At 49.5% G+C, this 16,120-nt stretch overlaps 1 protein-coding gene across 1 annotated transcript in view; it reads left to right on the top strand.

Annotated features, from left to right (window-relative positions):
* Positions 1–16,120, top strand: part of SYT17 (synaptotagmin 17) — a 35,073-nt gene that overhangs the window by 7,130 nt on the left and 11,823 nt on the right. The window contains exons 3-5 of the mRNA XM_061560721.1: positions 6,504–6,527; positions 15,627–15,811; positions 15,944–16,119. Of these exons, the coding sequence (XP_061416705.1) occupies positions 6,504–6,527; positions 15,627–15,811; positions 15,944–16,119 (385 nt within the window). The remainder of the gene's footprint in view (positions 1–6,503; positions 6,528–15,626; positions 15,812–15,943; position 16,120) is intronic.

Genomic DNA, 16,120 nt, shown 5'->3' with positions numbered 1-16,120 from the left:
CGACACACACACAGACGATACACACACACAGACGACACACACACAGACGACACACACACAGTAGACACACACACAGACGACACACACACACACAGACGACACACACACACAGACGACACACACATTAGACACACACACAGACGACACACACACAGACGATACACACACACAGACGACACACACACAGACGATACACACACAGACGACACACACACACAGACGACACACACACAGTAGACACACACACAGACGATACACACACACAGACGACACACACACAGACGATACACACACAGTAGACACACACACAGACGACACACACAGACGACACACACACACTAGACACACACACACAGACGACACACACACAGACGACACACACACACTAGACACACACACACAGTAGACACACACACAGACGATACACACACACAGACGACACACACACAGACGATACACACACAGTAGACACACACACAGACGATACACACACAGTAGACACACACACACAGACGATACACACACAGTAGACACACACACAGACGACACACACACAGTAGACACACACACAGACGATACACACACACAGTAGACACACACACACAGACGACACACACACAGACGACACACACACAGTAGACACACACACAGACGACACACACACAGTAGACACACACACAGACGACACACACACAGATGACACACACACAGACGACACACACACAGTAGACACACACACAAACGACACACACACAGACGACACACACACAGTAGACACACACACAGACGACACACACACAGTAGACACACACACAGTAGACACACACAGTAGACACACACACAGTAGACACACACACAGACGACACACACACAGTAGACACACACACAAACGACACACACACAGACGACACACACACAGTAGACACACACACAGACGACACACACACAGTAGACACACACACAGTAGACACACACAGTAGACACACACACAGTAGACACACACACACACAAACGACACACACACAGTAGACACACACAGTAGACACACACACAGACGACACACACACACTAGACACACACACACAGTAGACACACACACAGACGACACACACACACAGATGACACACACACACAGATGACACACACACACAAACGACACACACACAGTAGACACACACACACAGTAGACACACACACACAGATGACACACACACACAGTAGACACACACACACAGTAGACACACACACAGACGATACACACACAGTAGACACACACACAGTAGACACACACACACAGACGACACACACACACAGTAGACACACACACAGATGACACACACACACAGTAGACACACACACAGATGACACACACACACAGTAGACACACACACACAGTAGACACACACACACACACACAGTAGACACACACACAGATGACACACACAGTAAACACACACACACAGATGACACACACACACAGTAGACACACACACACAGATGACACACACACAGTAGACACACACACAGATGACACATACACACAGACGACACACACACAGTAGACACACACACTTAGACGACACACACACAGTAGACACACACACAGATGACACACACACACAGACGACACACACACAGTAGACACACATACAGTAGACACACACACACAGTAGACACACACACAGATGACACACACAGACGACACACACACAGACGACACACACACATATACACACAGACACACACAGACGACACACACACAGTAGACACACACAGACACACACAGTAGACACACACACAGTAGACACACACAGACGACACACACACAGTAGACACACACACACAGTAGACACACACAGTAGACACACACACAGTAGACACACACACAGACGACACACACACAGTAGACACACACACAGTAGACACACACACAGACGACACACACACAGTAGACACACACACAGTAGACACACACACAGTAGACACACACAGACGACACACACACAGTAGACACACACACAGTAGACACACACACACAGATGACACACACACAGTAGACACACACACACACTAGACACACACACAGACGATACACACACAGTAGACACACACACAGTAGACACACACACAGTAGACACACACACACAAACGACACACACACAGTAGACACACACAGTAGACACACACACAGTAGACACACACACAGTAGACACACACACAGACGACACACACACACTAGACACACACACACAGTAGACACACACACAGACGACACACACACACAGATGACACACACACACAGATGACACACACACACAAAGGACACACACACAGTAGACACACACACACAGTAGACACACACACACAGATGACACACACACACAGTAGACACACACACACAGTAGACACACACACAGACGATACACACACAGTAGACACACACACAGTAGACACACACACACAGACGACACACACACACAATAGACACACACACAGATGACACACACACACAGTAGACACACACACACAGATGACACACACACACAGTAGACACACACACACAGTAGACACACACACACAGTAGACACACACACAGTAGACACACACACAGATGACACACACAGTAGACACACACACAGATGACACACACACACAGTAGACACACACACACAGATGACACACACACACAGTAGACACACACACACAGATGACACACACACAGTAGACACACACACAGATGACACATACACACAGACGACACACACACAGTAGACACACACACTTAGACGACACACACACAGTAGACACACACACAGATGACACACACACAGACGACACACACACAGTAGACACACACACAGTAGACACACACACACAGTAGACACACACACAGATGACACACACAGACGACACACACACAGACGACACACACACATATACACACAGACACACACAGACACACACACAGTAGACACACACACAGACACACACACAGACGACACACACACACACAGATGACACACACAGATGACACACACACATAGACGACACACACACACAGTAGACACACACACACAGACACACACACACAGTAGACACACACACAGTAGACACACACACACAGACACACACACACAGACACACACACAGACGACACACACACAAACACACACACACAGACGACACACACACAAACGACACACACACACAGATGACACACACAGACGACACACACACACAGACGACACACACACACAGTAGACACACACACACAGACGACACACACACATAGACGACACACACACACAGTAGACACACACACACAGACGACACACACACATAGACGACACACACACACAGTAGACACACACACAGACGACACACACACACAGATGACACACAGACGACACACACACACAGTAGACACACACACAGACGACACACACACACAGACGACACACACACATAGACGACACACACACAGTAGACACACACACACAGACACACACACAGTAGACACACACACAGACACACACACAGACCACACACACACACAGTAGACACACACACAGTAGACACACACACAGTAGACACACACACAGACCACACACACACAGTAGACAAACACACACAGATGACAAACACACAGATGACACACACACATACACACACACATACACACATACACACACAGACACACACAGACGACACACACACATACACACATACACACACAGATGACACACACACACAGACACACACAGACGACACACACACACAGATGACACACACAGATGACACACACACATAGACGACACACACACACAGTAGACACACACACACAGACACACACACACAGTAGACACACACACAGTAGACACACACACATACACACATACACACACACACAGACACACACACATACACACATACACACACAGACACACACAGACGACACACACACATACACACATACACACACAGATGACACACACACACAGACACACACAGACGACACACACACACAGATGACACACACAGATGACACACACACACATAGACGACACACACACAGTAGACACACACACACAGACACACACACACAGTAGACACACACACAGTAGACACACACACATACACACATACACACACAGATGACACACACACACAGACACACACAGACGACACACACACATACACACACATACACACATACATACACATACACACACATACACACACACACATGCACGTGCGCGGTAAATACAAGAGGTGGGGGGGGGGGGCGTGTGACGCGCCTCTCCTCCGTGGTGATGTTATCTCGTCACCATGGCGACCGGAGCACACGGGAGCGAGGGGGGGGGCGATTGGGTCGAGATAAATGATGGAGAGCGAGGGGAGAGGTGCAGCCAGAGGGAGAGAGGGAGGGGGAGCTGGTGGTGCTGGTGGTGGTGGCGGTGGTGGCGGTGGTGGTGGTGCTGGCGGTGGTGGTGGTGGTGCTGGTGGTGGTGGTGCTGGTGGTGCTGCTGGTGGTGGTTCTGGTGGTGCTGGCGGTGGTGGTGCTGCTGGTGGTGCTGGTGGTGGTGCTGGTGGTGCTGGTGGTGGTGGTGGTACTGGTGCTGGTGGTGGTGGTGCTGGTGGTGCTGCTGCTGCTGCTGTGGGACACTGGGTAGAGAGAGAGATGAACAGTGGGAACATAGACATGGAGTAGAGAGAGAGGGGGTAGAGAGAGGGGGGGGGTAGAGAGAGAGGGGGCAGAGAGAGAGGGGGGATATAGAGAGAGGGGGTAGAGAGAAGGGGGGAATAGAGAGAAAGGGGGTAGGGAGAGAGGGGGTAGAGAGAGAGGGGGTAGAGAGAGAGGGGGGGTAGAGAGAGAGGGGGTAGAGAGAGAGAGGGGGTAGATAGAGAGGGGGGGTAGAGAGAGAGGGGGTAGAGAGAGAGAGGGGGTAGAGAGAGAGGGGGTAGAGAGAGGGAAGGAGTAAGAAGGAGGAGAGCAGAGCATGAAATCTTTCGTGAAATCTGTCATTTAAAAGGGGGGGGGGGGGCACATAAAGCAAAGCATTGGAAAAAACAAAAAAACCCCGAAATGATGAACGAAGCAAAGTGCCGACTATACCGAGCATCTTCTTGTTTCCTCTGATCGTAAAAGAGAGAGAGAGATGGCGGCAAGACACACACAGAGAGAGAGAGGTGGGGAGAGAGAGAAAAACAAAATGCAAATTGAGAAAACCGTGAGGAAGAGAGTGGGGAGGGAGGAGAGAGGTAGAAATGAGAGCGGCTGGAAGGGAAACATGGAGAGAGAGAGGCGAGGGGTGGGGTGGGAACTGGACAGAGAGTGAGTGGAAAAGATGAGGGGAGGAGGGAGTGGGGTTATGAGAGAGGGCGACAGCAGACGGACGAGAGAGGGAGGCAGAGGGGGGGGGGGAGACATGGATAAGGAGGGCGATAAGGAGAGAGATAAACTGAACACGTCGATAATGGGACACTGATGATCAGACAGGTGCACGCTTCAACTGTTTGCATCATCAACATCATCACCACCAACATCACCAACATCATCACCATCATCATCATAAACATCATCACCAACATCATCAACATCATCATCACCGACATCATCACCAACATCAACATCATCAACATCATCACTATCAACATCACCACCGTGTTGTCCACACTGATGGGTATATTAATCGATCTCTGTGTCCTGGTGTTTGTCTGTGGCGTGCACACAATCGTGTGTAGGGGTGCGTGCGTGTGTCCGTGCACAAGTAGAAAGATCCCGTCCCTCCCCGTGTAGCCCACATTGACTCTTGGGGCAAGGGCTTATTATTGAACGCCGATTAAGGTTGGCACGTCGCACGACAGCGTGGTGTGGCCATAACCACGCCCGGCCGCCTTTGTCTCCCCAGTGCTCACATCTGTATATGTCACGCAGTTTGGTCGTGGTGGTGGTGCTGTTTGTGAACGTCATGGGGAGCGGTGGCGCAGCGGTTAACGCACTCCGCAACGAACCCGGCGACCAGCGTTCGATTGCCCCACACGGCCAGCGTCAGTGGAAAATATTTGAACCGCCCCTGGGTCTCCCCTAGGTCAACTCAACCTTAAAAGGGTAGCTAGCTGCCACGTGTAAAAACACAGGCACTGGGGAGACGAAGGCGGCTGGGCGTGATGCTGGCCACCCAGCCCCTCGTGTGCCCTGCCGGCCTTCTTCATAGCTGCTACTCACAAACAGCACTCGCCCCTAAACAGCATGCTAAAAGGCTATACGGGGGATATTGGTTCGTCAAAAGTGGATTGAAGGCAAAGGTGGCCTCGTGTAGCATGGCACGGTTTGCCTCGGCTACACCACCACCGTTATTATTTAATCGTTGCAACTTAATGGGTGCTCGCTAACAGCATGCGGCCCGAATTGTGAGTCCATCACCTGACAATTGTTGACCTCTCTCTTTCTCTCCCTTTGTCCCTCTCTCTCTCTTCCCGCCCACCCTCTCAAAGGACAGTTGGACCCGAGAGATGGGGTGAGAGTACGTATACACACCACCAACACGTCACACACACACACACAACAACACGTCACACATACACCAACACGTCAACAACAACAACAACAACCGCCATTCGCCACAAAGTGGCGGTGACGTCACCACGACGCTTGTGCCAGGCTATGTGCACGTTAAGGCCACGTGAAGTGTCGAACGCCCGCTGGCAGGAGGTCACGGGACAGACCCAGGTGCCACGGGTCGACTGACTGAGATGACTGGCTGATGCACCACCTGTGCCCCCTACTGTGCCAACTTGCTGTGCTTTAGCCACCCGGCGCTCCGCTCGATGTTGTGAGCGTCGCTCCTCCGCCCTCCGTTGTTGTTGGAGGGTGACTGCCTCCAACTGGTCAGTAGCGTCCTTCACGAGTCTCCTCCACAGAGGCCGATCTTTACACCACTGGTACCAGTCATCGGCAAGTCCACTCAGCTCCACATCCTCCTGTACCAAATCACTCCATCTCTTCTCTAGCCTGCGCCGCGCCCGTTTAGCCCCCTCTATCCGGCTGAACAAAAGCTATTTAGGCATGCGGTGGCTGGGCATGCGGGCTACATGACCCAACCAATGCAGCCTTGCCTGCCAGAGGAGCTCACTGATGGGACTTTGTCCACATCTTTCAAGGATTTTGTGAGCTCCTCACACAATCGAATATTGTTAAACCCAGGATGGATCGAAGGCAGGCCAGCCTAAATGTTTATAACCGACGAATATGTTCCATCAGGGGGGTCCACATTTCGCAAGCGTAGAGAAGGGAGGGATTGACCGTAGCCAAGAAGACCTGAAGCTTCGTGTGCAGCGACAGACCAGGTACAGTGAGGGAAAAAAGTAACATTTCTGACATGCGTTTTTTTGGATTTTGTTGTTGTTATTCTGTCTCTCACTGTTCAAATAAACCTACCATTAAAATGATAGACTGATCATTTCTTTGTCAGTGGGCAAACGTACAAAATCAGCAGGGGATCAAATACTTTTTTCCTCACTGTAGCTTCCACACAGCGTTACGCAACCGATGAAAGATAATGCCACTCGACTGATTCGGAGTGAGACGTCTGCTGTCAAACCGGAGCCGGTCATGAGCATACTGCCCAGGTATGGGAAACTCTCCACTCTCTCCACAACTGCCCCATTACCAATTGAGAGTTGTGGGGGTGGAGTTTCCGATGGTACAAAAATACAAAGGCAGGTGCTTAGTTTTGGTGGGGCTGATGGTAAGGCCCCACCTGTTAGTGGCAAGCTCCAGGTTCAGCAGCAGCGCCTCCAACTCCTCCTCTGAGTGAGCAGCAATTACCAGATCATTGGCATACATAACATGGTTGACCAATAGGGAGCCATCCCTTGCCGCAACTGGGCATCGATCAGCCTCCCATTGTATCTGTACCAGATGAAAATTCCTCCATACAGCCATCCAAGGCTTCACAAACTACGTGGTCGAAATAGATGTAAACAAAATGTGAGAGCCAGAGGACATCCCTGTCGCACTCCAAGGTGATCAGGAAATGGCTCCGACTCCCAGCCACGTAGTCCGCTCACCATCATGAAGGTTCTTAATGATCATGAGCAGCGGGTTAGGGACTCCGAAAGCACGAAGAACAACCCAGAGCCCATACCTACTGATGGTATCATAGGCCTTGACCAGGTGAATAAAGCAGAGATGTAGGTCTTGTTGGAATTCTCTACACCTCTGCTGTAGCAGACAGACAGAAAATATGGCATCTGTGCAGGACCACCCTTTCCTAAAACCTCACTGGGGCTCCTCAAGCCTCTCCTCAGCATGCCTGGCAAGGCGATGTTGAATAATCCTTGCCAGAACCTTTCCCGGCACACTGAGGAGTAAGATGCCCCTGTAGTTGTTACAGTTTGTGCAGTCCCCCTTCTTTCAAAGGGGACCACCAGGGCATCCTTCCAATCGTGCGGAACCCAGCCAGTGGTCCAGACTGTTATGATCTCATGTAGGGCAGTCTGTGCACAAACTGAGCGAAGACTCTGGTAAGCCTCCTAATGAGGAGGCTTACCAGAGTCTTCGCTCAGTGGGATGCTGTCGACGATGAGAGTGGACCTGTCGCTTTTTCTCAGCCAGCCTGAACACCTCCTCTGTCAGCCAGGATCTCTGAGGAGGTCTGGACCGTGTACCTAAAGCTACCATTGCAGTTGCATGAGCCACAGTCCTAAACCTCGCCCATTTCCCGTCGACATCAGGAGGAGTGAGGGACGATGCCAACCCCAGCCGCAAGCGATGATGAAATTCTCGCTTGCAACTTTCATCAGCTAGCTGAGACCATGCCATTATGGGTTTGAGTGGGGTCCTGGGTGTACACCCACCACCGGAGTGGAAGAATTGCAGGCGCATCTTACAGATGACAAGTCAGTGGGCAGATCAGCTCCACAGTAGGTCCTGGTGTCAAGGACATGGGCCCGCATCCGCTGTTCCGTCACTATGTAGTCCAGCAGATGTACTTACTTAGACCCGGCATGCGTCCATGATGTTGTGTGGATGCGCCGATGCTGGAAAAGCGTGTTCGTAATTACAAGCCCATGGGCTGCACAAAAATCTAGCAGCCTCCTGCCGTTGTTATTGAGCTGATCTGGCCCATGCCTTCAAATCACTCCAGACCAGGTGCCAGCATCATGACCAACTCGGGCATTGAAGTCACCCAACAAGATGACTCTATCCCGAGGGGCCACTTTCGCTAGCACCTGTGACAGGAGGTCATAGAAAGCATCTGACTTATCGGCCTTGCCTGCATCCCTCCACGGATGTTCGTCTTCGGTGGGGGCATGGAAATACAGTTCACCATGGGAGTGAAGTTCACCATGGGAGTCCAGTTTACCATGCAAGTCCAGTTTACCATGGAAATACAGTTCACTATGGAAGTCCAGTTTACCATGCTAGTCCAGTTTACCATGGAAATACAGTTCACTATGGATGTCCAGTTTGCCATGCTAGTCCAGTTTACCATGGAAATACAGTTCACTATGGATGTCCAGTTTACCATGCTAGTCCAGTTTACCATGGAAATACAGTTCACTATGGATGTCCAGTTTACCATGCAAGTCCAGTTTACCATGGAAATACAGTTCACTATGGATGTCCAGTTTACCATGCTAGTCCAGTTTACCATGGAAATACAGTTCACTATGGATGTCCAGTTTACCATGCTAGTCCAGTTTACCATGGAAATACAGTTCACTATGGATGTCCAGTTTACCATGCTAGTCCAGTTTACCATGGAAATACAGTTCACTATGGATGTCCAGTTTACCATGCTAGTCCAGTTTACCATGGAAATACAGTTCACTATGGATGTCCAGTTTACCATGCAAGTCCAGTTTACCATGGAAATACAGTTCACTATGGATGTCCAGTTTACCATGCTAGTCCAGTTTACCATGGAAATACAGTTCACTATGGATGTCCAGTTTACCATGCTAGTCCAGTTTACCATGGAAATACAGTTCACTATGGATGTCCAGTTTACCATGCTAGTCCAGTTTACCATGGAAATACAGTTCACTATGGATGTCCAGTTTACCATGCTAGTCCAGTTTACCATGGAAATACAGTTCACTATGGATGTCCAGTTTACCATGCTAGTCCAGTTTACCATGGAAATACAGTTCACTATGGATGTCCAGTTTACCATGCTAGTCCAGTTTACCATGGAAATACAGTTCACTATGGATGTCCAGTTTACCATGCTAGTCCAGTTTACCATGGAAATACAGTTCACTATGGATGTCCAGTTTACCATGCTAGTCCAGTTTACCATGGAAATACAGTTCACTATGGATGTCCAGTTTACCATGCTAGTCCAGTTTACCATGGAAATACAGTTCACTATGGAAGTCCAGTTAACCATGCTAGTCCAGTTTACCATGGAAATACAGTTCACTATGGATGTCCAGTTTACCATGCAAGTCCAGTTTACCATGGAAATACAGTTCACTATGGATGTCCAGTTTACCATGCTAGTCCAGTTTACCATGGAAATACAGTTCACTATGGATGTCCAGTTTACCATGCTAGTCCAGTTTACCATGGAAATACAGTTCACTATGGATGTCCAGTTTACCATGCTAGTCCAGTTTACCATGGAAATACAGTTCACTATGGATGTCCAGTTTACCATGCAAGTCCAGTTTACCATGGAAATACAGTTCACTATGGATGTCCAGTTTACCATGCTAGTCCAGTTTACCATGGAAATACAGTTCACTATGGAAGTCCAGTTTACCATGCTAGTCCAGTTTACCATGGAAATACAGTTCACTATGGATGTCCAGTTTACCATGCTAGTCCAGTTTACCATGGAAATACAGTTCACTATGGATGTCCAGTTTACCATGCTAGTCCAGTTTGCCATGGAAATACAGTTCACTATGGATGTCCAGTTTACCATGCAAGTCCAGTTTGCCATGGTAATACAGTTCACTATGGAAGTCCAGTTTACCATGCTAGTCCAGTTTACCATGGAAATACAGTTCACTATGGAAGTCCAGTTTACCATGCTAGTCCAGTTTACCATGGAAATACAGTTCACTATGGAAGTCCAGTTTACCATGCTAGTCCAGTTTACCATGGAAATACAGTTCACTATGGATGTCCAGTTTACCATGCTAGTCCAGTTTACCATGGAAATACAGTTCACTATGGAAGTCCAGTTTACCATGCTAGTCAAGTTTACCATGGAAATACAGTTCACTATGGATGTCCAGTTTACCATGCTAGTCCAGTTTACCATGGAAATACAGTTCACTATGGATGTCCAGTTTACCATGCAAGTCCAGTTTACCATGGAAATACAGTTCACTATGGATGTCCAGTTTACCATGGAAATACAGTTCACTATGGAAGTCCAGTTTACCATGCTAGTCAAGTTTACCATGGAAATACAGTTCACTATGGATGTCCAGTTTACCATGCTCGTCCAGTTTACCATAAAAATACAGTTCACTATGGAAGTCCAGTTTACCATGCAAGTCCAGTTTACCATGGAAATACAGTTCACTATGGAAGTCCAGTTTACCATGCTAGTCCAGTTTACCATGGAAATACAGTTCACTATGGATGTCCAGTTTACCATGCTAGTCCAGTTTACCATGGAAATACAGTTCACTATGGATGTCCAGTTTACCATGCTAGTCCAGTTTACCATGGGAAACCTGCGGCCCCGGGGCCGCATGCGGCTCATCAAGGACTGTATCGTGGCCTAATTTATCAAGGACCCACCCTCTCGTATTCACCACGTGGCATTGCGGCTCTTGAAGTATTGGAGGTTATTTTTCACCGAAAAAAAAAAAAACGCAGGGCGAGTGTGGGCAACAGATCACTTAATCAGAATCAGAAGAATATTTATTTAGACTGGAGGAGGAATCCGACGTGCCATGAAATTCTTATTTCACAGATGTCCAGTCGGGGCGGGTCACAAAGTTAAAACAACAGACAATACAACACATGACAGGAGTGGAAAATGTAGGACAGGTAAGCAAGTCGCGAAAATAAAAATAAAATGAATTGAGTACATAAGTACAATTAGCAAACGTTTTTCAATTCCTGACAATTTTTCAACACTAAATGCAAGCTTGGGCAAGGCAGAAAAACAACAGCAACAACAACAGCAGTCCCAGACCACAGCAAGACAACAACAACAACCACAACAACACAGTCCCCCGATAAAATTAAAGAGCGTAAATCTTAGAAGTAGTTCTGCGAAACGCCGCTTTCCAAGGACCGCTCTCCGACACGGCCTCATGCACGACTGTGCGAGAATGGCTTCTCGCGACACAACTGGGACTAAAGACGTCTTTAACAACAACAACAACCCCGCTAGTCTCTCGTTATCCATTTTACGCGTGCTCAGCAATATTAACACTTTCCTGCTCCCGCGCAGAAGCCTCGGCTCACAAAGTGGACAGCAGCAGTGCCACGCCAATCAACATCAACCAAACTCCGCCCACTGTGTGTAAAGATATTGCAACTACTGTACTGTAGAGGCGATCACGTGGATTTCGGATTAACCGGAGCAGCACATTTGTTGTAAAGATTTCCAAGAATAATAATATATAACTGTTTTTAGATTGCTAATTTGGGCTGAAGGGACAATCTCAGGTGCGCTGTCAATCCACAAATCGGATAAACCGCACGCTGGTAATAGAGAATCTACCACAGAAAATGTTCCCCGTGGCTCTCACTCCATTTACGCTAATGAACGGTAACGCGATCAAATTGTCCTTCTAAGCTGCGAGGCCCTCCGTCATTCCACCACAAACGAGATTGCGCGCGCGCACACGCACACACACGCGTGTACACACGCGTGTGCGCGCGCGTAACGGGCGTCTGCATGTCGATTTCGAATTGCTAGCCCGTGAATCACGCGGGCCCCGCTCTCTTGCACGAGAGGGCTCGTCACCGAGGCTCGAGACTTTGTTCGCTAGAAGACGTGTCCTGCTCCGTCGCGATGTTCGGTCGATTCGACTCGCGGGAACGCGGTTTGCCTGCGGGAGACGGAAACCGGATTGGCCGCAGGAGAACCATTGCTCGCGCGGGGATAACACTCAAAGCTCCACACACATGGATCCTTGAATCCATTGCTGTACTTTGCCATCACCCCCGTACACCTCCCCGAGCCCAAGCCTACGACACCTGTGGTATTTTGATTTAAAGCTTTCGTGACTGCAGGGATTCATCTTCTTGGTTCTTTCGGTAAAGTCACGTAGAAGGGAAATAATAAAATAATAAAAATAAAACATAATAAAATACAATTCTCACGACGTTTCGGCCACAACGCAAGCAGCCGTCCTCAGGTGAAGAACAGGTCTGTCAGAAAGACAGCGTCTGAATGAATGATTCATGCAGACGCTGTCTCTCCGACAGACCTTGCGTTGTGGCTGAAACGTCGTGAGAACAATTTTATTATGTTGTATTTTTATTATTTTATTATTTCCCTTCTACGTGGCTTTACCGAAAGAACCAAGAAGATGAACCTGTGGTATTCTTATTTCGTACGGCAAGGTGATGTGAGCCACGTTACATTCATCGGGTGCGCCTCAATAACCTCCTTCCATTCTTCGCTTGCAGCCTCACCTCCATCGCCCATTCTCTTCGTCTTCCCTCCCCTCCCCTCGCCCCCCCCCCCTTTCACCCCTTCCCATCCCTCCCCTAACCTTTCGTCATCCCTAAGCATCCCTCTATCGCTGTCACTCAATCCTCAACCCTTATAGCCACGCCCCTGCCATCCAAGTCATTCTATTCTGTTAACGTTTTTTTTTTTTTAAACTTGTGTCGTGCGCCTAAGCCATGATCAGAAATCGAACTCAGGCTTGGCCAGGGTTCGTCGCGCTAACCGCTGCGCCACCGCTCCCCGCAATACGGCAGAACGCTCACTCGCTCGGCTGGCTGGCAGTAGTCGATTATCAGCGTAAGGCACTACCACTAGAGTAGAAGTTATCGCTTGTTCATAATAAATTCCAAGTATAATTGTACCCTACGTTACTAAAATCCGACGAATGGTTGTTGTAGAACAAAATGAAGGGCAGATGGATGTGACGTGCCCAAGAAATACCCGGGGGAGCGTTCGGGACTGGTTCCGTCTGAAAGTACACAGCACTCAAAACGGCAAATAGAGTTTGATTGTACAGGGCGCTGTACACACGTTCAGCATCGCGGGGAGCTCTACGGGATGGTCCAGATGTCTCGTGTCCCCCAATTAATGATAACTGCATATTCTCTGCACACGCTCAGATGTATGTTGATTAACTGCGAATAGCCCAACCAATAATAGGTTCTGCAATTTAGCAAATTAGCATGATCCATTGTAACGTATATGACGAAATTAACCCCCCCCCCCCTCTTGTTTTCGCATTTGATAGGACCACAGTGATGGCATCACCTTTACCCCCTCTATTTAAGACCGAAATACTGTAGGAGGACTTTCTTCACAACTCTGGCTATCGCCTGACGAGGCTGGTTGTAATTACTGGCGAAACGTCGCAGTACTCGAATTGTAAATGTTCGTGGGTTTACTCTCCAACACACGTGTGCTGAACTGGTAACTAATTGGCACGTTTTGTTTACGTGGAAAACCTTACTAATTGGCTGTGTCAGGTGGTGGCAGGTTTAACGACACATTTATATTTACGTGATCTAACCCCCCCCCCCAAAAAACTGTATTATGGATAATATTGGTCGTGAAAGCCTAATACGTAATAAACTGACCCCCAATTAATATTGACCCCAAATTTACTTTTCCTTTGCCTATTAACTTCTCTTTTAAATAAACCTTCCTTGAAAAAAATATAATTAAGGTTTAGAGGATTCACTGGCGGGGGGGGGGGGTCACAAGACATCTGGACCAGTCCCTGTAGTATAAAAACAAAATCTAATTGGGCAATTAAATCACTGCATCTCAGGCGGAGCAAGCTAACTCGAATATGTTTCTTCATTAAATTTCGATTGTGGCACTGACAGTGTCTTCCATCCCCCCCTCCCTCCTCCATTGATTCCTCCATCTGCTACGACTGCATATGATTGGCAAGTGCTGTTAGCGAGCACCTATTAGGGCCCGCAAGGCACAAGAGGGGGATGGGTGGCCGGCACCACGCCCGGCCGCGTTTGTCTCCCCAGGGGCGATGATTACGACACACCACACCAGGTACTCATTTGAGGCTGAGTCGACCTAGGGGAGGCCGAGGACAGGTTTAGATAGTCGCCATTGGTATTGGTCGTGAGTGGGAATCGCGCGCGGGTCGTCGGGTTCGTAGCGTCACGGTGGCTAGGAGATGTTAACTCCCTCGCCAAGCGTGCAGGAGGTCGTGGGTTTGATCCCGACCTGATGCCTGCTGCTGTATATTTAGAGTTTGCGTGTCTTTCTCCTCGTAGTCACGTGGACTTTTTTCTCGGGGATCCTCCGGTTTTTCCCTCCACATTTAGAATCCACATCACGCGTTGCAGAGTATTTGGCAGATATACATTTCCACACGATGATAAGCCACTTCCTTGAGCCATCATTTGTGACCAGTAGCGCAGCATGCTAACCGCTCCCCACACACGCTCGCACGCGCGCACACCCGCACACGTGCGCGCGCAGGGTGTGTCGTCTCGCGTGGCCGAGCTTCTCCGGTACCGCTGGAGCTTCCCCCAGTCCTGGAGCCGCTGCTGGAGCCGCTGCTGGAGCCGCTGCTGGGCAGCGCTGTGCGCCTGCCTGGAGCCGAGCCACGACCAGGAGGAGGTGCAGATCCTGGGCCCCTTCCCGGCGCCCACTCCGCCCTGGCTGTGAGTCCCACACGGAGCCACCAGAGCCTCCTGCTGAGTGGGGCGCGTTCACAGAGTGTACCCAACAAACACTGGCACATCCACTTTGACGCGCCCTCTCGCTCCGTGTCTCGTCGCGCGCTCTCGTCGCAGGCTGGAGGAGCGCGATGGCGACGCGGAGGCCATGGTCGTGTCGGCGCACGCTCACCCCGCGGCGGCTGCCGCCAGGGACGGCCCCGCCAGGACAACGTCGCTGTCGACGTCGTCGTCGTCGTCGACGTCGTCGCGAGTGCCCTCCTCCTACAGCCTCGCTAGCCGCAGGGTCTCCGG

This window comes from Lethenteron reissneri, chromosome 26 (assembly GCF_015708825.2).
Source record: "Lethenteron reissneri isolate LAM-NWPU_2019-01 chromosome 26, ASM1570882v1, whole genome shotgun sequence".
NCBI classification, from domain to species: domain Eukaryota; kingdom Metazoa; phylum Chordata; class Hyperoartia; order Petromyzontiformes; family Petromyzontidae; genus Lethenteron; species Lethenteron reissneri.
This window is presented reverse-complemented; position numbering and strand designations above follow the sequence as displayed.